At 41.1% G+C, this 26,387-nt stretch overlaps 1 protein-coding gene across 1 annotated transcript in view; it reads left to right on the top strand.

The window, feature by feature from the left end:
- The window catches only part of WWC2 (WW and C2 domain containing 2), a 306,912-nt gene that overhangs the window by 131,049 nt on the left and 149,476 nt on the right, over positions 1-26,387 (top strand). Inside the window, exons 3-5 of the mRNA XM_030191517.1 lie at positions 4,226-4,429; positions 5,817-5,893; positions 11,508-11,587. Of these exons, the coding sequence (XP_030047377.1) occupies positions 4,226-4,429; positions 5,817-5,893; positions 11,508-11,587 (361 nt within the window). The remainder of the gene's footprint in view (positions 1-4,225; positions 4,430-5,816; positions 5,894-11,507; positions 11,588-26,387) is intronic.

Genomic DNA, 26,387 nt, shown 5'->3' with positions numbered 1-26,387 from the left:
ATGCAAAACGTATAAAATCCACAAGAAAATCCACAATAGAGTGAAACCATTCACATCTTCTAAGTGTGGTAAAAGCTTTGGTTGTAATGTAAATCTCAAAGTGCATCAAAGAGTCCACACAGGAGAGAAACCATTTGCACGTATACAGTAAAAGTTTTGGTCAGAAGGTAAACCTCACAATGCGCCAGAGAATACACACAGGATTGAAACCATTTACATGTCCTGAGTGTGGTAAAAGCTTTCGTTTGAAAGAAAGCCTCACACGGCATCAAAGAATCCACACAGGGATGAAACCATTTACATGCACTGAGGAGGTAAAAGCTTCAGTTGCACTGGGACAGGTAATTAGGGAATGTACACTCTTGCTATGAAGTATGGAAAAATAGTACTCTGGTATTTAGATATAGGTAATGAGACCTCCTTTATATCTATAGATCTGAATTCAAAGCCCAAATCTACTGATAAACAATAGACACAAGGCTCAGATATTAAAAAAAATAGAAAGCTTGCAATCATTTAGAATAGTGGAAAATTGACATCCCAGGAAAGCAATAGAGCATCCTTTGGGGCACTGCAGTGGACTTTATAAAATGCTTCCAGGTATACATCTGACCATTGCCCCCTTACCTTGTCTGCTGAGCCCCCCAAAACTCACTACCCCCAACCGTACACCACTACCATAGCCCTTACAGGAGAAGGGAGCACCAATATGTGGGTACAGTGGGTTTCTGGTGGGTTTTGGAGGGCTCACAGTTTCCTCCACAAGTGTAACAAGTAGGGGGAGGTAGAAGCCTGGGTCCACCTGTCTTCAGTGCACTGCACCCACCACTACTAGACTACTCCAGGGACCTGCATGCTATTCTAATGGACCTGAGTATAACATCAGAGGCTGGCAAGTAATATTTTTAATCACATTTTTTTGGAAGTGAGAGGGGGTTAGTGACCACTGGGGGAGTAACGGCACCTTTTTGTGTGGCATGGAAGAGTAGCCTAGTGGTTAGTGCTGTGGACTTTGATCCTGGGGTAGTGGGTTCAATTTCCACTACAGCTATTCGTTATAAAAACAGGTCTAGCTCAAAAGGTCTATGTTTTAGTGCTGGACGTTTTTGTTTTGTTCCATTGTGGCTGAAAAACATCTAAGTCTTAGGAACGCCCAAGTCCCGCCGTGAACACGCCTGAGGCACACCCACTTGAGATTTAGATGCACTTCTGACGGACTTCAGAGAAAACCGTTGAAAAAGTGGTTTTGAAAATACTGATTTGGACGTTTTTGTGAGAAAAACGTCCAAATGCAGACTTATGTCACTTTTTGGACGTTTTTCTCTTTTGAAAATGAGCCTGATAGTAACACGTTGGCAGACAGGAGAGAATAGGAGGATACTGGGCTAGATGGACCTTTGGTCTTAACCAGTATTGCATTTCTTATGATCTTATGTTTCTGTAATGAGCTTTTGCCTCAACGGCAAGTTTCTTTTCAAATTTCACTGTGAGAGATGACCTTTGGTCACACATGCAGTGGCATTTCATAGTACTTCAGCAAGCCAAAAATATACTTTGTACTATCTCAATACTAATTGCTAGGAAAGTTTATTAAATTTAACACTACTTTCATTTTCTCAGAACACCACTATCCCTTTGGTAGATATATTTGGCACACTGAATAGTATCTCTGTTTGTATAAGCGGAAATTTTTTTTTCTAAGACTTAACTTTCACAGTAGATCAGAGTATTTATATTCAGGAAGGGAGGCTTCCTATAGCATAAAAATTCCATGTGAGTATGGCAGTGAATAACTTCTCAGATGTTTCAAGAATAGAGCAGTGGGCAGTGATGGCTTGTTTATGCTCAGTCTGCCTCTGCTTGCCTCTGATAATCCTTTTGTCAGTTCACAACATCTCTCAAATACATGGTGTATGACAGTTGCTATTTGGAAAACCAGAATACCTGCTGTTGTTTGACTCCCCTAGTGTTGAAAGGATTTCTCATTGGATTTAGTCATGCAGTGAATGAAAAGGACGTTCATGCTTCGTATTCTGTAAGACGAGCCGATTTCCTTTTACAGTTTCTTTCCCAGGCTGGTGTTGAAAGATCTCAAGTTAGCCACATTATGAAACTTATGCAATTAAGCTGTGTAGTCCTAAAAGGGATAGGAATGTTCCTTTATATTTGGTATTTTATAAATATCACTTTCTAAATATCATTATAGCATCATAAGTCTTAGGTTTAATACTTGCTAGTCACGTACACACACGGACTAATACCGGCTGCACATATTATAGCAGGACTTCCCTATTCACTCTTGCCCTAGCTGAGATCATATTTATGCACCTTTCTGGCTTCATGTGCAACTTTCTTTAAGTTAGTCCCCTTATTTTCTAACTCCTGTTACTGTGTCTTATGTCTATATATTCCACTTCTGCTTACACCCTATGCTATAGATTGCTTAAAGTTAGATGCCAGAATGATGCAGTGTAGAATACTAGCATAAGTCTAACTTTAGGTGCAAGCACCCAGGCTAGCTCAGTGGCCAGTGCAAATGCACACATCTAACTATAGGCAGATAGGCGCATGAATGCTACTATTCCATAATCCGCTCGTGTTACTGACACACCCCTGATCCAACCGTGTTCTTCTCGAGTCCACACCCCCTTGAACATGTGCACTGTGCAATCTGAACGTTCAACTTGTCCTAATCTATACAATGATGTTATTTCTGTGATACTTTGTACCATACATTGTAAGCCGCACTGAACCTGCTGTCAAGCGGGAAAGAGCGGGGTATAAATGCTACAAATAAATAATAAATAAATAACTTATAGAATAAGGGCAGTTATTCACCTACCAATTAACGCCAGTTAATATCTTATAGGCAATAATCAGTTGTTAAAGCCAATTAGCAGCTTATTAAGGGAAATGGGACTTGATATACCGCCTTTCTGAGGTTTTTGCAACTACATTCAAAGCGGTTTACATATATTCAGGTACTTATTTTGTACCAGGGGCAATGGAGGGTTAAGTGACTTGCCCAGAGTCACAGGGAGCTGCAGCGGGAATCGAACTCAGTTCCCCAGGATCAAAGCCCACTACACTAACCACTAGGTTACTCCTCCACTCTTCTATAAGAAATGATAGAAGAGATTCTATATATGGCACCTAAAATTGGAGCTGAAATCAGTGCTGATCAAAAGCGTGTTCTGTAATTGGTGCCTTGATTTAGGCGCCAGTTATAGAATATGTTTAGTTGATATTTTAGCATCGATATCTGCATGCATCTGTTTACGTCAGTGAAAACCTGATGTAAATCTCAGCACGTAGATTTAGGTGCACTGGGCCAGATTCTATAACTAGGCACCTAAATTTTGGAACACCCATGAAATGCCCATTTGCCCACCTATAACCATACACTTTTTTGCCTCCACATTTTAGAAGTTTGGCGCACATCATTACAAAATACGCTTAGCTAGTTGTGTGCCTAAATTCTAATCAGTGCCAATTAGCGCTCATTATTGTTAAGAGCTGTTCCATTTCATCAAGCAGATCAATCCATAGACTGGTGGGTTGTGTCTATCTACCAGCAGGTGGAGATAGAGAGCAATCTTTTGCCTCCTTATATGTGGTCATGTGCTGCCAGAAACTCCTCAGTATGTTCTCTATCTCAGCAGGTGGTGGTCACACACAGCAGCAGCTCTGGCTAGGTCTCCAAGCCTATTCATTTAGGTTTTGTTGAGTACCTGGGGTTGAGGGCTCTTCCTGAGCAAGTGCAAACCTGGTGGTGCCAGGTCCCTCCTTTTCTAGAATTATATTTATGTACTTATATTCCGCCTTTAACGTAAATTGGAAAGTGGATTACAATAATAGACTTCTGCATTCAGAAGGAGCTTACATGCAACTTGAAACAATACAGTAAGAGGATGACGACATAAAAATTATAAATATTGATCAAAGAAAAAAATGTTTTTAAAGATTTTCTAAATAGTAAGTATGAATCAGTTTGCCTTAAATTGACATGTAGGCTGTTCCAGAACCTTATACTTTCAGTCAATTGATTTTTCTCTCATAGGTTTGAGACTGACTCCTTTCAGAGACGGAAAATCTAATATCAGCCATTGCTTATAATCTCCTACTTGGATATGGTGGACTATGTGCAAATGTTTACTACAAAGTTGGCTTTTTATTTATTTTAGTAGCACACATTGATCTTGACATCTTTTACATTGTATTTAAGAAACCACACAGATAGAAGATCCCAGAAAATTATGGAGGAAAGAGCAGGAAAGGATGCTAAAGGACTACCTTATGGTGGCACAGGATGCCCTCAGCACTCAGAAAGAACTCTACCAGGTGAAAGAACAAAGACTAGCACTAGCCCTGGATGAGTATGTGCGACTAAATGATGCTTACAAAGAAAAATCAAGTTCTCGCACAAGCTGTAAGTAAAAATTAAAATGATTTACTCTGAATAATGGATGGAAAACAATGTCATCTATTATATTTTTGACTCTTCAGTGTTTGTGTGTCATTCTGGTCCTGACTCTTTATAGTAATGGAAGGAAGGAAACAAAGTTTGGGAAATTGACATCCTGATAAAACAGCAAAGTAAACCATTAGTTATAGGGAGTTTCCAAAATGCTAGCGCGCCTCTAGCACAGCTTAGTAAGCAGGGCCCTAAGACGTGCGGCAAGCTGCTCGGCGTATTCTATATACCGTGTGGAAATTTATGTCTATTAAATAAAATTTAGGTGTACTTTAGAGAATATGCCTAGCCGTAACTTTTTTCCATGCAGATTTTTCAGACCATGTACAGAATCTAGCCTTATGTGCAAAGAGGTTGCACTTTTCATAAAGAATGCACACTCTTTCCCAGTAGTACACACGTGTGCACCCTTTTTGCACGTAGGGCTGGATTCAGTACATGGCGCTGAAAAGTAGGTATCGAGAAAAAATTCATGCTCAGTGCTATTTTATAAAGGGCACTGCAGACTGAGCGCATTTTACAGAATAGCGCTTAGCACGTATTCCAGTGCCCAATTTTGAGTGCGAGGACTTACACCAACTAAAACCTGGTATAAATCCTGGCGCACAACTTGGGTGCACAGCCCGCAAATTCTGTAACACTGTGTGTAGTTCTGTGAAACACCCCTGACCCACCCATGCCCCTCCCATTGCCACTCCCCCTTTTGGGTTGTTCTTGAGAGTATTTTGACGCGAATCTTTATAGAAATGTGCAAATCCAAATTAACAGTCAATTATTGGTTGTTAATGGCTCATGAATTAATTTATTTGTGCGGATTTCAGGATCATGGACAATTTTGGGCACCCAAATTTGGGTGCCATTTTTAGAATCTGGGGCATAGCGCATACTCTTTTGGAAAGGGTGCATACTCTTATTGACATTTGTTCCCAAATGAAAAAAAACCAAAAAAGCTGGATAAACAACAAGGAAACGTTTTGGCTGCCCATTCCTAGTAACCAAACTTACCGCTTAAATGCACAAAGTAATAAAAGCATGGCATAGTTAGATTAGAGGAAAGAAATTAGTTAGGTGTACTAACTGACTAACTCACAAACCTAAGCAAGTTGTATCAATATCGAGCTTAATTCTCACCTGTTAAATTTTGACTGGTTTTATTTAGTTGGATTTTCAGCTGCAATCCTATCCTATTAATTCAACAGAACCAACATCTAAAGATAACCAGTTGTTTTTGCTGCTTAGTTTTCATAGTATTCAATCTACATGATTACTGCTAGGAGGGAGACAATTATAATTTTACTATACAACAGCAATTATATCGACACTTTCTATTATTTCTTGCAAGTGTTCTCAGGATCTTCATCCAGTACAAAGTATGACCCTGATATCCTGAAAGCAGAAATCTCAACTACAAAAGTTAGGGTAAGTGTATTCATTTTCGATTTGATTTATTTAATTTGACATTCTACTTCTAGACAAAACATCAAAGTGAAGTAGAATAAAACCACAAATATAACATAAATAATAGTTAACAAACATCAATACAAATAACATTGTATTTCTGGAAGTATAAGAGGAGGGGAAAGGGTTATTTAGAAAGGATATACCTTGAGCTAGTTGAGCTAACGCTATACAGAAATCCTTTTAAGGACAACCTAAAATAGGTTGAGGGAGTGAGTGACACAGTGCACACTGTGATACACTCCCTCACTGAGGTTACAGTTCAGCCACCGTATGGCAGGTGGCACAAAACCTGCCATGTCAGAAGCTGAACTGCAGAGCAGGGGCGTAGCCAAACCTCCTTTTAGTGAAATTGAGCATGCTCAGTTTCACTAAAAGGAGTGTGCCAGATGTGAGGGGAAGACAGAGCAGGGCAGGCAACGCAGCGGCGCTGGAGACCAGTGCAGGACAATGCTTCAGCTGGCAGGGATTGGGGACCTCCACCAGCAAAACCAGGCCCAGGCCCCTGTGGCCCCATGTAGCTATGCCACCTCTGCAGAGAAGAGAATGACACAGGGACAAAGCTTGTCCCTGTCCCTTCCCTGTCCCCATGGGTTCTGTCTCCGTCCCCACCCCATCCCTGCAGGTTCTGTCCCCATCCTGTCCCCTCGGACCCTGCCCCGTCACCGTAGGATCTGTCCCCATCCCCGTGGGCTCTGTCCCCAACCGCATCCCCACCCGTCCCCGTCCATATCCCTGCAGTTAGCACAGGTCCCTGTCCTCTTCCCCGTCCCCATGTCATTCTCTAATGCAGAGTCAATGTAGCATAGGGATGTTAGGCTGCCTGGCCAGTGCAGGGCTCAACAGTGAGCAGGAAATAAAAAGCCCTCTTTTAGAGCAGAATGGGGGGCAGGCCCTGAGAGGAGAGGAGCTGCCCTGGAGTAGAGACCTGCACGGGAATGGGGTTTGCAGGAATCCCACAGGGATGGAAGCAGTTCTGTAGGGTTTCTGCGGGGATGGAAGCAGTTCTGCGGGGTTTTCTAGAATTTTAATGGAAAAACCAAAAGAGTTTCACTGCCTGTGTGTGCCAGTTCCTGCTCTGAAGCTGGTTTGTAGCTGTCCTTGGTTCATTTTTATCTGTTAAAACTGCTGGACAATTTTTTCTTCCTCCCTTGTGTGCATGTGAATTCAGAAGATCTTTTTTGTCAGGTTTTCTTCCTAGTCTGTCTAGATGACCCTTCTAGGTTTTGGCACATTGGAAGTTCAATGTGTCATTTCTTCTGACCAGGTCCTTTTTTGCTTCTTGAGCACAGTCTCATAAGCAATTCACTAAACCTATTTCTTTTTCATCACTTTGGATCATCTTTTGTTAAGAGAAAAAAAATATTATTTTATTTTGTCAGTCTTCCTAGTAATGTTTAAGAAGAATGCCAAGAACGTCAGGTTATGTCTCTGGTACAAACAAAAGATATGTCCAGTCAGCCATAATAAAGATTAGTACAAATATCTGGGAAAGAGCCACAGTGATTATGGCTGTGAAATCCGTGCAGGGATGCCATTCTAGTCGCAGAAGGAAAGGCTCCAAATCATTCTTACCTAACACCAAAGAGGCTCGTCAGATCCACAACAAAAAAAGGCAAAAACAACAATGAACAGATCCAGAGTCCAAAAGGGAGGTAAAAGATCCTTTATTAAAATAAAACCCGACGTGGTCCACGTTTCACCCAACAAGGGCTGCTTCAGGGATGTATAACCTTCTATAAATCAATATGAAGATCCAACCATATAGAACCATAATCAAATGAAGTTCTAATATACAGCTGGACCGTTAAAAAACTGTCAGAACCTAAAAACTCAATGTCAGCAAAAAAACACCAGCTCACAGATCACTTCCTGCTCTCTGTACTGACCAAACTCCCTATGTTGGGCGAAACGTGGACCACATCGGGTTTTATTTTAATAAAGGATCTTTATCTCCTTTTGGACTCCGTATCTGCTCATTGTTGGTTTTGTCCAAATCTTTCTTTCCAGTAAACTAAATTCCATTTCCTAGAAACTTTGTAAAAGGCTTGACCAGTGGTCGGGCTAGACTAAACAGGCTTTTGGATTTGAGGAAAGGTCCTGGATTCTAAAGAAATGTCACCCCCCCCCCCCCCCCCCCCACACACACACACACTTGAACTAAGACTACAGGTGAAGCACTTGAGTAAGGAACCAAACGCCATTTGAGTCTTGTGTGGAGACTTCAATGATGCATGGCCGTGAGAGAGAGAACGTCTTCCCAGAGTGATCAGGTCAGAAGGTGAGCTTTATCTCCCAAGTACAAATGATAAAGGGGTTTTAAGGGTCTGTGCCACAGCTTTCAAAATGATCTCTACAAAGCTGTGGAGGATATCCACTTTCTACTAGGCTGCGTCAGGGGGGTCATAAAACATCAAAATGGATGCTGTTCATTCAAGTAACAGCAACAAAAAATAAATCACAAATGCAACTTCCTCAAAACTATGCTGTTAAGCTCCTTCTCACAGACAAACACTGTTGCAGCTATGAAAGCAAAATAAGTGTCATATTACTGTTTCAGACAATGTGCTTATGTGGCAGCATGCAAAAGTCTGTCACTTTCAGACTAGGTCAACCTCAGTTCAGTGTTCCATAGGTCTTTGAGGTGGAGCTGACAGGAAGATAGCTAAAGTGTTTGTGGGACATGACAAATGTATCAAGGTCCCAGCTTCAAGCACCTCAGATTCCCTTGCTGCACTGAATGATGATGAGCGACCAAAATGATAAAGGGGATGGACCTCCTTCCATATGAGGAAAGGCTAAAGAGGTTAGGGCTCTTCAGCTTGGAAAGAGATGACTGAGGGGGATATGATTGATGTCTACAAAATCCTGAGTAGTAAAAGTGAATCGATTTTTCACTCTTTCAAAAAGTATAAAGACCAGGGGACACTCGATGAAATTACATTGAAATACTTTTAAAACAAATAGGAGGAAATATGTTTTCACTCAAAAGAATAGTTAAGCTCTGGAACTCTTTGCCGGAGGACGTGGTAACAGTGGTTAAGTTATCTGAGTTTAAAAAGGTTTGGACAAGTTCCTGGAGGAAGAGTCCATAGTCTGTTACTAAGATGGACATGGGGGGAAATCACTGCTTGCTCTGGGATAGGTAGCATGGAATGTTGCTACTAACTGGGTTTCTGCCAGGTACTTGTGACCTGAATTGGAAGCAGGATAATGGCTATTCTTTGTTCTTAACAAAAATGACAAACACAGGTGGTAACTTAGAATAACCAAGTTATCGAGGCATGAACTATCAAGGACAAGAGTCCACTTTATCTGTGGTTATCTGTGTGTGTCTTTCAGTAACCTGGATTTTCTTCTGGAATGAGAGCTTAGGCTTTGCTCCTCACAGAGAGATGTTTGTTGGATTTTACCTTTTTGGTGTAATGTGATTTGAGGAGTAATATGACTTTTATTGCTTTGTTATTTCATTAGATAATTATGGAAATTCATATTAAAAATAGAAAAGAAATCACAGAAAAGATACAGTGAAGTTTTAAAATGGAAATAAAGGGGTTCTGGTGAGTAGGAAAGTGTTATTGGAGGGACAGTCCCGAACTCCCTGAGTTAAAAGTTAACCCAGTGCTCATAATGGGTGGTTGATGACTCAGATATTTCAGAGGCTAAAGTGGGATATACTGGTACAGAGTAGGGCTTAGAATATGGTGGGATGGGATGTGGTGGGGTGCCCCCCCCCCCCCCCCAATAACTCTGAAAATAATCCAGGGATTTAGGTGCCAAAAAAACAATGTACCAAAATAGTACAACATATTAAACAGAAAGATATTTGCAGTATTCTGGAAATATAGGCAGACGCTTTAACAGTTGACTTCCAGTCAACCATCTTCATATTGGTCATGTTTACAGTGATGTTCAGCAGCCCTGTAACAGAAAATCCTGTGGTTACTGGGAACTATAAAATTATTTACCTGTCAGTGTTTTTGATAGTTTGTCAAATGATCACCAAGTTTCAAATCTGCTGGCCTTTAGTTTATTGTACAGTTAACATATATTTTTGGAATATGTATTATCTCTACCTAATTGATATAGCAAAAGTTCAAATCACACTGTGGTTGGACAAGCCACTTAACTCTCCATTGCCTCAGGTACAAATTTGGAGCTCTTTTACTAAAGCTTAGCTGGAAGAGAGGCAGGAGATATGATAGAGACATTTAAATACCTCAGTGGCATTAATGTACAAGAGGTGAGCCTTTTTCAAATGAAGAAAAACTCTGGAATGAGAGGGCATAGGATGAAGTTAAGAGGAAATAGACTTATGAAGAATCTAAGAAAATACTCTTTCACGGAAAGGGTAGTGGAAGCATGGAATGGCCTCCGGTGGAGGTTGCGGAGATGAAGACTGTTGGAATTTAAGAAAGCATGGGACAGTCATGTGGGATCCCTTAGAAAAAGGAGGCGTTAGTGGTTACTGTGGAAGGGCAGACTGGATGGGCCATTTGGCCCTTATCTGCCGTCATGTGTCTATATTTCTATGTGTTAATGTAATTAGCGAATTCTAAATGCTAAGAAAACCATAGGTATAAAATGGACTTCTCAGCATTTAGTGTGCACTAAGTTTTAGCAAAAGGCCCCCCCTTAAACTATAAGCCCTTCAGGGACAGGAAGATATCTACTGTACCTGAATGTTACACACCTCGAGCTACTTCTGAGAAAGGTGTGATGTAAATCCAAAATCCAGTATCAAGCATTCTGGTAATTAGAACAAATGCAAGAGTTCAAATATGTCAGCTCCATAGAACAGTAGAAAAACATCACTTCAACAGCTGAAGTGGAAAAACTGCAAAATTCTACAAAACTCACTCAGGACCTATATAGAGCGATTCCACCATACTATAATAGCACTAACTACTAGGAGTCACACAACAAGGGCCTACCTAGGAAAATGCAGAACTGTAAACATTTCAGTGGGTAGTAGCTCAATAAACCTATTCGGAACACTAAACAAGCCAGATTTAGTACAGATCGGTCCTGCATAGACATTCAGTGTTAACAGAATACCTGACCTTTTTTACATACAGTAGAAAAATGTCACTTCAACAGCTGAAGTGAAAAATTGCAAATTCCTATAAAACTAACTCAGGACCTACAGAGCAATTCCACCATGCCATAATAGCACCATGTGTTAATTCATTTTACTGCTTTATTGTTCTTCCTGGGATATGCATGGTTTCTTTTTGAATTGGAATCTGCATAAAACTATTATGGTGTTTGCAGAGTATCAGGGAATCTGTAATGTAATGTAAAAAGATCTCTGTTCACCCGTGTTAATATTCGAAATGAAAAACTGATTTTAAAGTTCTTCGTATTAAGGAATCACTTGTGCGTATTGTGTTAGCACTTTGAATGCCAACTGATGTCATCTGTAGGCTGTAGGATGTGCTAGTAATTACTAGACATTTTTTGTGCAGAGTTGCCTTTAAAGTTACACTACCGTAAGTGACCTAATTGACTGTTTCAGTTTTGTAAAGTAACATGTTCTGTCAATGAACAGTACCTCCTTCCTTCCCCACCACAGGTAAAGAAATTGAAGCGTGAACTCTCACAAATGAAACAAGAGCTGCTGTACAAAGAACAAGGTTTTGAAACATTGCAGCGGTAAGTTTAAGAATATTATTGAGATGCCACTAGGACTTTGGAATAACATGATATGTAGTTCATGTAACTGAATTCTTGTCTTGATTTCTTTAATTTATTGTAAATGCTTTCCTTTTTTTGAAAGGCATAAACAAATCAAAATTATTCTTGAACCAGGCTGAGTCAGACTAAGGTTGATTGTACCCAACATTTGGTTTCTGAAAATGGCTAGTCTGAATCACAACCCCCCAACAGATCTTAAACAATATAGTAACATAGTAAATGACGGCAGAAAAAGACCTGCATGGTCAATCCATTCTGCCCAACAAGATAAACTCATATGTGCTACTTTTTGTGTATACCTTACCTTGATTTGTACCTGTCCTTTTCAGGGCACAGACCGTGTAAGTCTGCCCAGCACTATCCCCGCCTCCCGCCACCGGCTCTGCCACCCAATCTTGGCTAAGCTCCGTAGGATCCATTCCTTCTGAACAGGATTCCTTTATGTTTATCCCACGCGTGTTTGAATTCCGTTACCGTTTTCATTTCCACCACCTCCCGCGGGAGGGCATTCCAAGCATCCACTACTCTCTCCGTGAAAAATCTGTTTCTCTTAGCTCATTTCCAGGGATGAGCACCGGCTTCCACAAATCTACCTGGCTTACTTATGAACCTGTTACATGTTTCTATGTAAACTAAGTTTCTCCTTACATTATTCAATTTATTTATATAAAATTCTTTTTGGCCACCTTCATGATATACAGAAATTACCCAAAGTGGCGAACAAATAAAAGCTTAAAATATGATACATGAAAGAACATATACAAATGAAACAGAAAAGGGAAAGGGAAGGGGGTAGGATTTGATATACCGATTTTCTTGCTTAGAATCAAAGTGGTTCACATATTATATACAGGCACTTATTTTGTACCTGGGCCAGTGGAGGTTGAAGTGACTTGCCCAGAGATAAAACTGAATACCTCTGCATGCCCGCCTATGTGGGAAAAAGACATGCTTTAACCTTCTCATGGAATGTACTGGAACACACTCCATGACAAATTCCCATGGGGAGACTATTCCACAAACCAGAGACTGCATCAGAAAACACAGGACAAGTAAGTGGGTCAAGCATACCAGTCAGCCTGTTGACAATACCAACTGAGCTCCCTGACTTGATTGCCAAACTTCCCTGGCTCATATCAGAATATTATTTGCCATTAAAAGCACACCACGGGGGGGGGGGGGGGGGGGGGGGGGGGGAGAGTAAGCTACACTGTGGATAGTATGCAGTATGTGTAGATTAAGTGTATTCTGTGTTTGTTTGATTCACTGGAGTATGCACACTAAAAGTGAAGTGTTACTTGCTACAGTGGCATTACCAAATAAAATTGTTGGGAATATAAAATTAGAGGGGTGAGGAGGGGACCAAAAAGTTAAAAGTTTGATGACAAATTGTATCATTTAGTTTTTAACGAGATTATTTTCACACTTGAATTATGTATATTCATACCGTTGAATATGTTTCTTTGACATTGTCATCAATAAAAATGTTGAAACTAAAAAGCACACCACAGGCCCTGTGCCGCACTAGAGGCGCATTAGCGCTTTTAGCATTCGTTAAGCATTAATGCGTGCTAATCTTGTAGACACTCATAATATTCCTATGGGTGTCTACATGGTTAGCGCATGCTAAATTTTAGCATGTGCTAAAAACGCTAGCGCGCCTTAGTAAACAGGGCCCCATATGAGCTGGCTATATAAAAAAAATGAAGATCAAGATCTTAAAAGGATTTTAAAATCCATTTTACAGCATTTTGATATCATAGAAATCATCATATCTTTGTAGACAATATATTGAAATCTTCTGTTCAGTGTGCAGCAGTGGCAAAAAAAGCAAGCAGAATTTTAGGGATTATTAGAAAGAAATAGAATAAAACAAACAATGTCGTAACAGTTCTTATCACTCCATGGTGAGTCTGCACCTTGAGTACTGTGTGCAATTCTGGTTGCCACATCTGAAAACAAAATAGTGAAACTGCAGAAGGTACAAAAAAGGACAACCAAAATGATTAAGGTCTTTTAAAATTCTCATTTAATTAAACATTTATTACTCGTACCCACGGTGTCTTGGGAGTGTCGTGTTGATCTCGCTACTTTTTTGCTGTTCTTCTGTTTTTATCCACGTAGCAGATCCTGTTTCTCCACTCTTTGTTGGTTTTTGCTTTTTCCTAGGCTAGCAACATAGCCAGCTGTTTCTTCTTCCCAGACTAGGTTTGGCCATCCTTCCAGTCTTCTGGGAATGGTTCATAGCCTTCCTATTCACTGGGCTAAGTATGTCGGTCCGTGCTGGTTTTGGAATATACTGCCTTTTTCGAGAGTGATCTGCTGTTTTCTTTCTTTTTGGGTCTCTCTCTCTCTCCTGGTATTCTGCTCCTCCGCCATAAGTACTGGCCTGCATGGGGTTTCACGGGATGTTGCATTCTTCTTGAGGGTATGCTGTCTTTCCTCCATGCCTGTCTCATTCCATTTTCTACTAGGCCAGGCGTTGCTAGCTGCATTTGTTCTGTCAACACTGTAGTTCCACCCTATTTGGGGATCTGCTTTGCCACATCCCATTTAACTGGACTGGTCTGGAAAGAACATAAAGGAAGGAAAATGTATGTCTTACCTGATCATTTTCTTTCCTTTAATGCTGTTAGACTAGTCCATAACCCTCCCATTTGTGTTCGTTTTTGTTGTCAGGCGTGTTTCCTTTCTGTTTCATGAGTGCATCATCTCTTCATGACATGGTGGTGTGTTAATTGGCCATGGGCCTAACTTTCAGTGAGTGCTAGAGTAAATGCCTTCTGACTGAACAACAGCTGCCTATCTATGGAGCATGGGCCTGCTTTCTTCAGTTGCATGCAGGGGCATAGCCAGACCTCGGCGGGAGGGGGGCCAGAGCCTGAGGTGGGGGGCACTGTTTAGCCGCCGCTTCCCCCCACCATTTTGGACCCCTCCACCGCCGCCACTGCAACCCCCCCCCCCGCCACCACCCGCCCGCCGCCGCCCTGCAGCCGCATCAGGTACCTTGTTTGCTGGTGGGTGTCCCCAATTCCTGCCAGCCGAAGAGTCTTCTTCAGTGCCGGTCGACTCTGGCGCCTTTGTTGTGTGATTATCTGTTTCTGATGCCTTACGTCCTGCACCAGTGCTAAGGAAGACTCTTCGGCTGGTGGGGACTGGGGACCGCCGCCAGCAAACAAGGTATCTGATGCGGCGGCGGGCGGTGGTGAGGGTCAAATGTAGAGGGGGCCAGGGCGTAATCTGCGGGGGACCATGCCCCCCGTGGCCTCATGTAGCTACGCCCCTGGTTGCATGTGGCAGAGTGCAGGCTCCTGGTGCAGTGAAATATCTGACTTTCAGTAGAGGGTACGCCTACCTGCCTCGGACTCATATTGGCTCATTGCTTCTCTCCTGACTCAGTGACAGATCTGTATGCTAGTGAAGGATTTGTCTACTGCTTTCATCCAACTTCTGACTGAGAATGAGTTCACACTCTACTGTCCTCAGTTGTGGATGTGAACACCATGGCTTGCCTAGTTGTTATACTGAGCAGTCTATGGCTGCGCAGGGCCCTAACAGGGACGAATCACATGGAACTGCTTTCTGTTTCTGTCTCCATCCGCTAGTAGATGAGCACAACTACCCATTTGTCTGGACTGGTGTGGCAGAACTAAAGGAAAGAAAATTATCAAGGAAGACATACATTTTTCCATATTAGGGCATTGGCTTCTAGGTGCGTGTTTACTATTGTGCTTGAGTATTGACTTGTTTTTTTTTTTTAGTTAAAAGTATGCAAGTACATTTTTGAATGATGATGTACAGTTCATAAAATAGTAATGGGCCTACTGTGTGCCTGCCATGAACTTGAAACTCATTAGTGGCGTTAAAAGAAACAAACATCGCGAGTGCATGTACAAACATCTAGGCAACTGGAAAGTTTATTAGGCAAACTCAGCCAAATTTACCTGCTTAACTCCCTATGATACATTTTTAGATCCCGAATAAGCCTTTGAAAATGTACTCCTTCATGTTTACTTAAAGAAAATGTATATGGAAAATAAAACAGGAGCCACACTATAGCTACTGCATCAAAAGCCTGTTAAATTAATTAGCTGCTACAAAAATACTGGATGTGTTTGTTTCCATAAAAGAGAGATAAGCGAGGTTACTGGATGGAACTTGTCCATTAAAAATAATGTGAGCAAATTCAAAGTGATGCATAAGAATAGCTACATGATGCAAAGTTCCATATTAGAAATCACTATTAAGGAAATGATCTAGGAGTTATTGTTGATGTTATGTTGAGATTCTTTGATCAGCGTGCAACAGCAGCTAAGAAAGAAAATAGAATGTTATGAATTATTAGAAAACAAATGGAGAACATAAGAGAATATTATAATGACCTTGTATTGTGCTATGTGTAACTGCACTTCAAATATTGTGTGCAATTCTGGTCACCGCATCTCAAAAAAGATATAGCAAAATTAGAAGAGGTACAGAGAAGGGCAACCAAAATGATAAAGAAAAGCTAAAGAGTCTAGGGCTCTTCAGTTTGGAGAAGACTGCTGAAGGGATATATGATAAAGGTTTATAAAACACTGAGTAGAGTGGAACAGGTAGACGTGAATGGCTTACTCTTTCCAGGACTAGGGGCATGCAATGAAACTACTAAATAGTAAATTTAGAACAAATCAGAAAAAATATTTCTTCATTTAGTGTGTAATAAAGATCCGAAATTTGTTGCCAGAGAATGTGATAAAAACAGTTAGCTTAACAGGATTTTAAAAAGGTTTGGATAACTTCCTATAAGAAAAGTCCATAAGCCATTATTAAGATGGACTTGTGAAAATCTGGGTTAAGTAGCATAATATCTGTTTTACTCTTTTGTGACCTTGCCAGGTTCTTGTGACCTGGATTAGCAACTGTTGTTAACAGGAAACTGGCCCTGATGAACCTACGGTCTGTCCCAGTATGGCGATGCTTATGTGCTTATAAATTGTTTGGATTGAAATCCTTTCAAAAGACCCTTAGATGTTTTTTTCCTGTTTATCTTATAAAAGATATCTATAAACACTATCCATGTAAAACTAATTTGATCTCAGTATCCTCATAAAACGTTTTTTGATGGACACCAGCTCAGCTTAATGGGTGAGGCAATGTGGCAGCTAAATAAAAACACCAGATTTTCATTTAGTCACTCAGTGAGTTAATAACTTACTGTTCATCTGTAGACTTAACGTAATAAAAAACAAAACAGTCATTGAACCCAGTTTTCTAACCAGCTCTAGCACAAGAGCAGTGACTCTCGGGAGGTTAACTGGAGGTCATCTGAAAACAATCATCCTTTGAATAGATGCATGCTGAGTCTAGGAGCTGTGATTCTAATATTAGAGAAATTATAATTAGTCATATGCTGGGTCGAGATTCTTTGTATCCTCGTTTTATTTTTAGGCCCTGTCCACAACTTTTGCTGAAACAGAGTGTGGATTTTGAAGCATAGCAAGCTAGGCTTTGATTAACCCGACTCCCTCTCGTTCTTCCCTACTTTCCTTATCCAGCTGTGCACTATCCCTTCCAGAATAGTGGTTCCTGAACCTGTTCTCATGGACCCGTATCCAGCTGGGCTTTAAACATATTTATAGTGAATATGCATGAAATATATTTGCACGCCTTGATTGTAGAGAAATGTATCTCTTGTATATTCATTACTCATATAATGTACCATAATGTCCTCTATAACATTTATTACATCTCAAAAATCCCATAGAACCACATACAATCTCACATATTGCTCAAAACTATGCTTCAACACAATAGCAAATTTTCATCTACCCCAATTGTCCGAACATAAGTCCCAAAGTTATTCAAAAACAGAACAGTCCATAGCGAGGTAATCACTCCACTTAAGCTTCAACACAAGTGTCCTGATAATCCACAGTTCAATCGATGACTACCTTGTAGACGAAAGTCTTATTCTTTCACAACTGAAGAAACCTCAGCTGTTGAGCAACCACAGCAAACCCCATTAGAGGGTCAATGTACCAGCGACAGGCAAGCAGTCATCTCGCTGAACTTTCAGTCTTGCCCATCAACGAGTATTAACTCTTCTCAGCTTCTCGTCCTTCTGGACATTATATGCGGTTGAATGTCTTCCTCTCATTCACCATACACCTCTTAATCTGGTCTCGGTCTCAACACAGGCCGTGTTTCATTTTCTTTTCATCAGGAGACCTTTAACAGCCACATTAGAGCTTCTAGGCACACCCGGGATCCCTTCTGTCTCCAGTCGCACCTACTGTGTGAGTTCAATATTCTTTGAGTGAAAAAATATTTCCTCTTATTCATTTTAAAAGTATTTCCATGTAATTTCATTGAGTGTCCCCTAGTCTTTGTACTTTCTGAAAGAGTGAAAAATTGATTCTCTTTTACCCATTCTTCTCCACTTAGGATTTTGTAGACCTCAATCATATCCCTACTCAGCTGTATCTTTTCCAAGCTGTAGAGGCCTAACCTCTTTAGTGTTTCCTCATGTGGGAGGAGTTCAACCCCCTTTATCATTTTGGTCGTTCTTCTTTGATCTTTCCTGAAAAGCTAGAAATAACAGGGAAAAATCAGTTGCAGTGTGATCTTTCCTTTGATGGCTTCCCAGCAAGAACGTTTTCAAGCTGCAAAGGGTTCAAAAACACATATCTATTATTCTCATAATCAAACATGTACAAGGAAATTAAAAAAAATGATGCATCTATCATTACCACTTTTGATTTCAACTGTAGGAAAGCTTTTTTACGAAGCTTGGTAGCTCTAGAGACATCAGGAAAAAGAAATACTGCCTGTACACAAAATAGCAAATTCCTTTTAGAGAAATAAGCCTTTAAGATGGCAAGCTTCTGCTCTTCTGTTTGCAAAGTAACCAACAATGTAGCATGCTTACTAATAACATCTTTAGACGATTCAAGGAAATGAGAAACATCTAAGTTATCAGGTGAATTAATTGCATCACCTTTCTCTCTTATTTCCCTCACTCCTCTAGGTAAATAATACGAGTGAGGGGGCATTTCGAAATATCTAAGTCCAACTTTGGATGTTTTGCATAAAACGTCCAAAAAACAAATAGGAAAGGTCATTTTCAAAAAATAAAAACATTTTTTTCTCGAATGTACTGTTTCGAACAAGGTTTTGTGCTTTGGACATTTTGTTTTTTTGGTCCATTTTCAGAAAAAAAACCCCAAATAAGTGCAAAATGTAGAGATTCATGCCATTGGGATGTAGGAGGAGCCAGCATTTTTAGTAGACTGTTTCCCCAGACATCCCAAGAGAGAAATGGGAGCACTTCTTTGCATTTCATAAAATTGGTCCCAGTTGCACATCTCACCTTTGCTCCCTGAGCCCTCCAAAGCCCAGTGCGCCCTCCCCTCCCCCCCACTGTACACCACTACAATAGCCCTTATTTATTTTATTTATTTGTTACATCTGTATCCCACATTTTCCCACCTATTTGTAGGCTCAATGTGGCTTACATAGTACCGGAGTGGTGTTTGCAAACTCTGGTGTAAACAAATACAAAGTGATGATTGTGGTAAGATAAAGTTCATGTGGCACAGCCACATTAGGGAAGCATACAACGGAAGTGTTGTGTTATGTCCTTTACATATTTTAGTATTAGTGTTTTATGGCATTTATGTTGGGTTGGTAGGGTATGCCTTTTTAAACAGGTTAGTTTTTAGTGATTTCCGGACGTTTAGGTGGTCGTATGTAGTTTTCAAGGCTTTTGGTAATGCGTTCCACAGTTGTGTGCTTTATGTAGGAGAAATTAGATGTGTAGGTAGATTTGTATTTGAGTCCTTTGCAGCTTGGTTAGTGCAGATTTAGGTACGTTCGTGTTGATCCGGATGTGTTTCTAGTTGGTAGGTATGGTGAGGGGGGCACCTATATGTGGGTACAGTAGGGTTTTGTAGACTTTGGCAGGGGTCACAGTTTCCACCCCAAGTGTGACAGATAGTGGGAGATAGGACCTGAGGTCACCACTCCATAGTGAACACTGACCACTACACTACTCCAGGGACCTACATGCTGTTCTAATAGACCTGACTTTAACATCTGAGGCTGTCATAGAGGCTGGTAAATCATATTTTTATTCACATTTTTTTTTTGGGGGGGGGGGGGGGGTGGGAGCGGGTCATTGACCACTGGGGGGCATTGAGGGGGTCACCCCTGATTCCCTGCAGTGGTCATCTGGTCATTTAGGTCACCTTTTTGTGCCTTATTCGTTACAAAAACAGGTCTAGCTCAAAACGTCTTAGTTTTAGTCCTGTATGGTTTTCTTTTGTTTCATTATGGCTGAACGTCCAAGTCTTAGGAATGCCCAAATCATGCCCTTAATATGCTCCCAACATGCCTCCTTGAAATTCGGATGCACTGCAGAAGAACAGCAAAGAAAACATCTGAAAGATAGGTTTCAAAAATACTTTTTAGATGTTCTCGCTTTCGAAAATGAGCCTCATTATATACTAAAAAGAGTCATAACTGGGTAGTTGCAATATATCCTAACTTTCTTGACGTTAGATAATGAGTAACAAAGAAATTCAAATCTAAGATTACAAACTCTAACCATATTCTCAAGAGCTTCCATCCACATATACGGCATCAAATTATGCAGCCTGTGCCATTTTCATCTGAGAGTCTTCCTTTACAACATGCTGCTGTACAAAAGTAACTCTATTATCATGTTCCAAAAGTTTGAGTAATTTCTTCTGTAAACTGGAATAACTTTAATAAATCATCCTATAATACTTTCTCAATTCAAAATAATGCAGTGCCAATATCCTTCATAGAAAAATGAGTAGTAGTAATAGAAATACTTGGCATAGCAGTTGAAGTAGAAACAGTTAATTCAAGAGATTGTGCTTTATTTGGGACAGGCACAAGTATCTTCAATTTTAATCCTTTATCCAGTAAATCGGGAGTAGACTCCTAGGAAGAGTATACCTCCACTGGAGTAACATGGAGGGGCATAATCGAACGGGGCCGGCCATCTATATGGGCGGCCATCTCTAAGGCCGGCCCCGTAAAGTGGCATACCCGACCATATTATCGAAACAAGACGGCCGGCCATCTTTCGTTTCGATAATACAGTCGGGGCCGGCCAAATCTCAACATTTGGGCTGGCGTTAGAGATGGCTGCCATTGGTTTTTGCCGATAATGGAAACTAATGGCGGCCATCTCAAACCCGGCCAAATCCAATGCATTTGGTTGTGGGAGGAGCCAGCATTTGTAGTGCACTGGTCCCCCTCACATGTCAGGACACCAACCGGGCACCCTAGGGGGCACTGCAGTGGACTTCACAAATTGATCCCAGGTGCATAGCTCCCTTACCTTGGGTGCTGAGCCCCCAAACCCCCCTACCCACAACTGTACACCACTACCATAGCCCTTAAAGGGTAAAGGGGGGCACCTACATGTGGGTACAGTGGGTTTGTGCTGAGTTTTGGAGGGCTCCCATTTACCAGCACAAGTGTAACAGGTAGGGGGGGTATGGGCCTGGGTCCGCCTGCCTGAAGTGCACTGCACTCACTAAAAACTGCTCCAGGGACCTGCATGCTGCTGTGATGGAGCTGGGTATGACATTTGAGGCTGGCATAGAGGCTGGTAAAAAATGTTAAAAAAAAATTTTTTTTTTTTGTGGGAGGGGGGTTGGTGACCATTGGGGGGGGAGTAAGGGGAGGTGATCCCCTATTCCCTTCGGTGGTCATCTGGTCAGTTGGGGCACTTTTTTGAGACTTGGTCCTAAAAATAAATGGACCAAGTGAAGCCGGCCAAGTGCTCGTCAGAGCTGGCCTTCTTTTTTCCATTATCGGCCAAAGACGGCCATCTCGTAACCACGCCCCCGTCCCGCCTTCCGTACCCTGCCGAAATGCCCCCTTTAACTTTGGCCGGCCCCGTGACAGAAAGCAGTTGAAGCCGGCCAAAATCGGCTTTCAATTATACTGATTTGGCCGGATTTAGGAGATGGCCGGCCATCTCCCGATTTGTGTCGGAAGATGGCCGGCCTTCTCCTTCGGAAAATAAGCAGGATAGTCTCCATTTTTTGGAGACTTTAACAACTCCCTAGTGTATGCAGGTTGTGGAGGTGGTGGTGTTCAACCCAATTATAAGGACATTGAAGAAGGAGATACTGTACTTACAATTCTAGCACTCATAACAACTCCTCTCATCTGCACAGGGCTTTTAACCACAGCTGGTCCCAGTTTCACTGACTAGCCACCTTTTCGCTTCTCCATAAGTGTAAGAACAAACCAACAGAACCTCCCACTCTCAGCTCCTCGGACAGCTCTCGGTTTCACCGACTTGCCACCTTTTCGCTTATCCATAAGTGCAGAAATAAAACAACAGAATCTCCTGCTCCTGGCTCCTCATACAGCTCCACAGGGGCATGACCTGCCCCTTTGGTCATGCCCCTTAGGGGCACATGCCCACAGCCATGCAGCTGTATGCCGCAGAAGGGGTCAGGTCTTTATGCAGCCCAAGAAAAGCCTCAGCCTCATCACTGGTAACCTCTGTCCATGGCAGTGCCCGACTCTTGCTGCACACGCCAACAAGTGCCAGGTAATTCCACAGCACCTAACTTTGAGTGGTATTTATAGAATAGTGCTTAGCGCCTTTTTTGGACACCAGTTTTATAGGCATCATTTATATAATTCAGTCCTTTATGTTTACATAACGTTTTATTGTCTTTATAATGTAACCTAAGCTACCTTATTTTCCTTGATTTGTATAGTCCTTGTTTTAACCCCACATTTTAAAAACGTAAACCACTTACATTATCATAAGGATAGTCAGTATATCAAACAAACTATGACCATTGTTATGACTATGATGCCACTAGGATTGTTTTTTCAGGAATTATATCAGGAAACCTGAATTTGTTGTGTTGAAGTGGTGGTAGTGGTGGTGGGTGTGGTGTGTGTGTGGTTGAGGGGGCGGGAGGAGGGCAGGGGAATAGTATCTACCTCTGTACACAGGGCTCAGTTTTCATCTTTGGAGCTAAGCAGATCATTTTACGTCCTTATTCAGCTTATTAATTGCCAACCTAAGGTCAACTGTTGCACATTTAGCATTGAAAAGCTATAAAACAGTTCTTTCTTCTTTTGTGATGAATACTTTGAGGAAAGAGAAAGAGAGAGAAAGAGCGACAGAAAGAGAAAACACAGAAGTGGTACACAGTTATTGCTATGGGAGTAATGTCTGGAACTCCTTGCTCCTGGGGCTTAGAAGGAGAAGATTTTTCCCCAGCATAGTGCCCAGTTTTGCCAACATGAAGAACAGTAAACCAGGTCAGGAAACAGAAATGACAGTGCTGAATTTAAAGCCTTTCTTGTTTTCCAAATAGCATTTCTCCAAATAGATTCCTGATCTGAAGAAGAAGCTATTGCATTTTGAAAGCTAATCAAAAATGTATTAGTCCAATATAAAAGGTATCATCTTATTTTCTCTGTTTTGTTTTATTTCTATTTATTAACTTCCAAATAACAAGATAGACACAATAATAACAATTGTGCTGCTGTGTACCATTTCAAACAGCTCCGTCTATGCCAGTATTTCTCAGTGCTCCCCTGGATGGTGAGATACATTTCCATATATTCATGCTGTCTTGTAAGCAAATGTATGTCATGCATATTCATTGGGGCAATCTTGAAAATCCAACCAGCTAGAGAAAAGTGTTTTACTATATCAGCGCTGAGAGACAGGGAAATGGAAATCAGATTATATTGCATCTTATATAGTGTTATAATACTGTTATTTCCTTAAATATAGTCCAGAATAATACATTCATGTCTCGTTAGTGCATAAACATAGGGCTAGATTCTATATATGGTGCCATAAAAATTGACACTGAAAAAATATACCTAAGCTACGTCATGCAAGGTTCCACGTTAGGAGTCATGGACCAAGAAAGGGATCTAGGTGTCGTCTTCGATGATACGTTCAAACCTTCTGCGGCTAAGAAAGCAAATAGAATGTTAGGTATTATTAGGAAAGGAATGGAAAACAAAAATGAGGATGTTATAATGCCTTTGTATTGCTCCATGGTGCGACCGCGCCTCTAATATTGTGTTCAATTCTGGTTGCTGCATCTCAAAACAGATATAGTGGAATTAGAAAAGGTGCAGAGAAGGGCGACAAAAATGATAAAGGGGATGGGATGACTTCCCTATGAGGAAAGGCTAAAGCAGCTAGTGCTCTTCAGCTTGGAGAAAAGGCGGCTGAGGGGGACATATGATAGAGGTCTATAAAATAATGAGTGGAGTTGAATGGGTAGATGTGAAGCGTCTGTTTACGCTTTCCAAAAATACTAGGACTAGGGGGCATGCAATGAAGCTACAATGTAGTAAATTTAAAACGAATCGGAGAAATTTTTCTTCACTCAACGTGTAATTAAACTCTGGAATTCGTTGCCAGAGAATATAGTAAAGGCGGTTAGCTTAGCAGAGTTTAAAAAAAGGTTTGGACAGCTTCCTAAAGGAAAAGTCCATAGACTATTATTACATGGACTTGGGGAAAATCCACTGTTTCTGGGATAAGCAGTATAAAATGTATTGTACTTTTTCAGGATCTTGCCAGGTATTTGTGACCTGGATTGGCCACTGTTGGAAACAGGCTGCTGGGCTTGATGCACCTTTGGTCTTTCCCAGTATGTCAATACTTATGTACTTAAGCTGCAACTAATGTTAGACACGTTTTATAGAATACACCTAGGATTCATCCATGTGACTACAATGTAGTTGCAGGAAGTACGCAATGAAAACTTGTTGGTAAATGCCGGCAACTAGGGCGTGGAGCAGGTGTATTCCATAACAGTGCACATAACAAACACGTGAAGCTATTCTTCCCAAGGGAAACATTCCGGAACCTGATACAAGCAATGGACTAAGCCAATCTAGATTACTGCACTGGAATTTATGCGGGATGCAAAGAACATCTCATAAAGAAACTTCAAAACACTCAAAACACAGCAGCCAGGCTTATATTTGGAAAAACGCGATTCGGAAGTTCCAAGCCCCTCTGTGAAAAATTGCACTGGCTCCCAATCAAATAACGTATTGCTTTCAAAATCTGCACCCTGGTTCATAAGATTATCTATGGCGAGGGCCCGGGATACATGACAGACCTCATCGACCTACCAATTGGAATACAACCGGATCAACACGAACATATCTAAACCTCCACTATCCAAGCTGCAAAGGACTCAAATACAAATCAACTTATGCTTCCAGCTTTTCCTACATAAGCACACAACTTTGGAATGCACTACCAAAAGCCGTGAAAACAACGTATAACCACCTAAACTTCCGGAAATCACTAGAAACTTACCTGTTCAAAAAGGCATACCCTACCGACCCTACTTAAATACCTGAACCCAGCAACACTGGGTCATCTCTGTCTTTTTTTCCCTTTCCTTTCCCTTCCTTTCCTGCTCTCCCACCCTAGTTTCTAAATTGTAACTGTAATGTATTTATTTTGATTAGTTCATTGTAAGCCGCTTTGGGGCTATAACGCTATGGCAAAAGGCGGGATATAAATGTACTGAAATAAAGAAACACGAAGAAACCAAAGAACGCAATGGGCATAATGTAACTCTTCCTCTATATGATTATTCCCTAATATGTTTGTTCCACATGAACCCTATTCTACCATAACATCACTGTGTAACTGTTGAGTGGAGGAGTAGCCTAGTGGTTAGTGCAGCGGACTTTGATCCTGGGGAACTGGGTTCAATTCCCACTGCAGCTCCTTGTGACTCTGGGCAAGTCACTTAACCCTCCATTGCCCCAGGTACAAAATAAATACCTGTATATATGTAAACTGCTTTGAATGTAGTTGCAAAATACCACAGAAAGGCGGTATATCAAGTCCCATTTCCCCCCTTTATACAGGAATTGGTGAACACCTCTACGGTAGTATTGTAAGCCACATTGAGCCTGTAAATAGGTGGGAAAATGTGGGAGACAAATGTAACAAATAATTTTTAGAAACGCCCATGATCTGCCCATTCCACGCCCATGGCCATGCCCTTTTCTGGCAGCACACATTAGAATTTATGTGCATCAATTTATAGAATACGCTTAGCAAGTTGTAAGTGTAAATTTTAATTAAATCCAGTTAGTGTCAATAATTGCTTGTTAATTGGCAATTATCAGTGCTGATTGGCTTGTTAAGATAATTAAGTTGCATACGCAATACAGAATTACCAGAATTGCGTGCGCAACTTAAGTCGCGACTATATAGAATCTGGGGAATAATGCTGATTAGTAACATAATACTTGCTTATCTCTCTCACTAATAAGGGATGCTCAGTACACCTAAAGTTGGCAGTGGGTACATGAAATGATGTAATTCAGGCATGGGTTGTTTGTAAGTGTCGGTCAAGAGGTAACGAGAAGAGGTCAATATTTACCTCTCATATCCTCGCACATCTCTGAGGAAAACAAATTCTGCTGAAAACCAGTTTTTACCTGTAAGATAGGGCTATAATGCTGAGCCAGGTATTTTTACATATGGCACATTTCCTATTTTATATAACCATGACATAAAGTACTCTATCTGGCACATCTGCAGATTTTCAAGTGTAGCTATAGGCATCCTTCATGTCAAATCATAGGAAATTTACTCTATTCCTTAACATTGTGCCTCCAGGAGAAGGTTGAGGAGCAGTGGCCTTCCATTTCTCCCTGCTTTGCCCTGTTGTTCTGAAACCTGGATTGCCTGCATGGTGATGTACAG

This window comes from Microcaecilia unicolor, chromosome 2 (genome assembly GCF_901765095.1).
Source record: "Microcaecilia unicolor chromosome 2, aMicUni1.1, whole genome shotgun sequence".
In the NCBI taxonomy this organism is placed as follows: domain Eukaryota; kingdom Metazoa; phylum Chordata; class Amphibia; order Gymnophiona; family Siphonopidae; genus Microcaecilia; species Microcaecilia unicolor.
This window is presented reverse-complemented; position numbering and strand designations above follow the sequence as displayed.